Source organism: Penaeus vannamei, chromosome 7, assembly GCF_042767895.1.
Source record: "Penaeus vannamei isolate JL-2024 chromosome 7, ASM4276789v1, whole genome shotgun sequence".
NCBI classification, from domain to species: Eukaryota; Metazoa; Arthropoda; class Malacostraca; order Decapoda; family Penaeidae; genus Penaeus; species Penaeus vannamei.
The window spans coordinates 25,062,499-25,065,418 of NC_091555.1; the positions used below are offsets into that span (position 1 = coordinate 25,062,499).

General features: G+C 34.5%; 1 protein-coding gene across 1 annotated transcript in view; it reads left to right on the forward strand.

Annotated features, from left to right (window-relative positions):
- LOC138862139 (uncharacterized) overlaps positions 1 to 2,188 on the forward strand; it is an 11,166-nt gene extending 8,978 nt beyond the window's left edge. Inside the window, exons 4-5 of the mRNA XM_070123303.1 lie at positions 1,566 to 1,667; positions 2,132 to 2,188. Of these exons, the coding sequence (XP_069979404.1) occupies positions 1,566 to 1,667; positions 2,132 to 2,188 (159 nt within the window). The remainder of the gene's footprint in view (positions 1 to 1,565; positions 1,668 to 2,131) is intronic.
- The last annotated feature ends 732 nt before the right edge of the window (positions 2,189 to 2,920 follow it).

The window sequence follows — 2,920 nt, forward strand, 5'->3', positions numbered from 1 at the left end:
CAATCTGCCAGAGATGATGTAGTTTGTCTGAGCCTCGTCCTTAGCTTGAGGTCGGCGCCGCCATTAGGCTGTTCATGTGCTCTGTGCCAAAGAGATTTCCTTTGTTGGTTTGTCTTTGGGAGTGTTCATTTGTTAGTGTTGTTGTTTGTTAATTTTATTGTTTGTTGATATTTATTTGTAGTTTGTTTATTTTGATTTGTTGTTTGTTAATTTTCATTTGGTGTTTGTCAACTGTGATTTCTTTGTTTGTTTAATTTTTATTTGTTTGGTTGTTGATTGTGATTCATTGTTTGTTAACTGTGATTTATTGTTTGTTGATTTTTATTTATTGTTTGTTGATTGTAATTCATTGTTTGTGATAAAATACTTTTTGTTTTTTATTGCTCATTACGGATTATTTATATGATATTACTTATTGTTTATCATTCATCAATTATTTATCAATTAGCAATTATTAATCATCACCTTTACTTTTTTGTTATCATTCATTACTTACTTCTTACTTCCTTCTTAATGATCATTATCATTATATCCATCAGTCATTCTTTTAATATTAGCGTCATCTTTAACTGATGTTGCTACTGTAATTTTTCTTAACCATCTGGCGTCAAATTATATATTTCTTCGTTTTTTTTTTTACATTCTTTTTTATACATACTATCTGTTTATAAGGTGAATATCTTCACCGCAACGGAAAATCAAATTTATGCATATTTCGTGATTTATGTGGTGGTTAGTTCTACTAACCACTTGCCGTCGAGGGCCCAGGTACCGCAGAGTGATAATTGGAAATATGTATTTTCTGGTGAATGTCTTTTATTTTATATATATGCATGCACATATATGTAAAAATATGTGTACATATAATCGTACTGCATGTAATATGTATAACCATATGCATATGTATGATTTATAATTTGATATACATAAACATGATTATAATGAATATATATATATGTGTGTGTGTGTGTGTGTGTGTGTGCATATATATATATATATATATATATATATATATATATATATATATATATATATATATATATATATATATATATATATATATATATATACCATTATATATACATATATATATGTGTATATATAATGTAAGGACTTCTGGTATTAATAAATTTTATGTAAAACATGCTTGTTTGGTGTTAGACATATATTATTTAGTTTGTTGGCATTTTCCATTTAGTTTCAATGTTTTCATTTATATCTGTTTTGCCATTAAGTCAGCACTGTATGTGAATATATGCGTAAATATTGATTATCATAAATAATCCAGCTATATATTGTGATGTTATTCATTATCAAATATACCGTTTCCTTACTTGTTACAATGAACTCTGTTTACAAGTCAGTATTATTGATAATGCGTTCTCCATCTCCCATTTCTCTCTCTTTCTATCTATCTCTTTTGTTAGTGTTATTGCGATGTTTTGAGGGACAGTGTAGGGTAGGTTGAATATCAAGAGGGAATGAAAGGGCGTAGGAAAAAGAGGAGAAGGCAATTGAAATCGCCTCTCGTTAAGACTAAATGAAGCTACCATATCCTCATTCAGAAAGGCACAGTGCATCGTGACTTCGCTGAGATCACACCTGGATATGCAACTTTGTTAATCAAAGTCCCTTTGATCCTGTGTGTGATACGTTTCTCTGTACACGTAATTAGCACTGATAAGATGGCTGACTGCTAGGCATTCAGTGTCATCACATCGTTATGTTACCTCGAGGCATCAGTATAATTGTTAATTAATTCTGTCCTTTGCAGAAAATTAGTAAGGGAAGGAGGAAGAGTGGATGAGAGAGGAAGACAAAGACAGAAACAGAAGTAGACAGACATACAGAGAGTTGACGGACAGACACAGAGAATGAGAGAGACAGGAAAATAGACAGAAATGGAAAGACAGACGGAGGATCGCACAGACAGAGTTGATGGACCGGCAAATAGATTAAGAAAAAGAGCTGCAGAAGGGCAGACAGAGAAAGAGGAAGACAGATATAGAGAAAGAGACGGAGAGAGAATTAGTTGTCTCCAAATATCCTCCACGATATGGCTCTTAGGCAGAGTTTTTTCCTTTAGACTTTAAGCTCTTAGTTTTCCCTTATGTTATATTTTGTGTATAAGAAACCAGTGACTGTTGATGAATTCTACAGCAAAGAATTTTCATCTACATCACGTTAAACTCTTAATAATTCGCATTAATAAAGAACTAAAGAAAAAAAATCACCTAGGGACCTCACCTTCAGCTGTGATTCTAACAATGATTTCTGAATTCTGCTTTAGCAATACTCGTATGTTTGTCTTCAGAGCGAGATGTTCCCTCCGCCCCCTTTCCTCCCCGTTCTTGCCTCTCTCATCTCCCCATTCCTTCTTTCTCCCTGTAACTACACATTCACGAACGCATGTGTATTTTTTCCAATTGTGATTTACTCGTATTTTTAAAATCATTTTCACCTTAGTTTATTCTACAAATTAAATGGATTCTTCATTCTGCCTCCAACAGCCCCAGCATACTCCCCGTCGCTGTGGCTGGGCGGTGGTCGCGCCCGCAGTGCCTCCCGCTGTCTTCCTGTGCTCGCCACGTCGCTGGCGCATTCCAGGTCTCTTCTTGTCGCCCGGCTGGCGCTGACCGCTGGCCGTCTGTGCGCCGGGCTCGCACTTCTTGGCCTTCACATCCGGTCTGTGTGTGGGTGTGGATATATATATATATATATATATATATATATATATATATATATATATATATATATATATATATATATATGTATATATATATATATGTTTCCTCTCCAGTAACCTGGTTGTAGTCCATGTTTCTGACCCATAGGTCATAACTGGGAGGACGCATTGATTAAAGACTTTTCTTTTTAAGCACAATGGCAAGGAACCTCTTAGTGTGCTATTGTGCCTGCC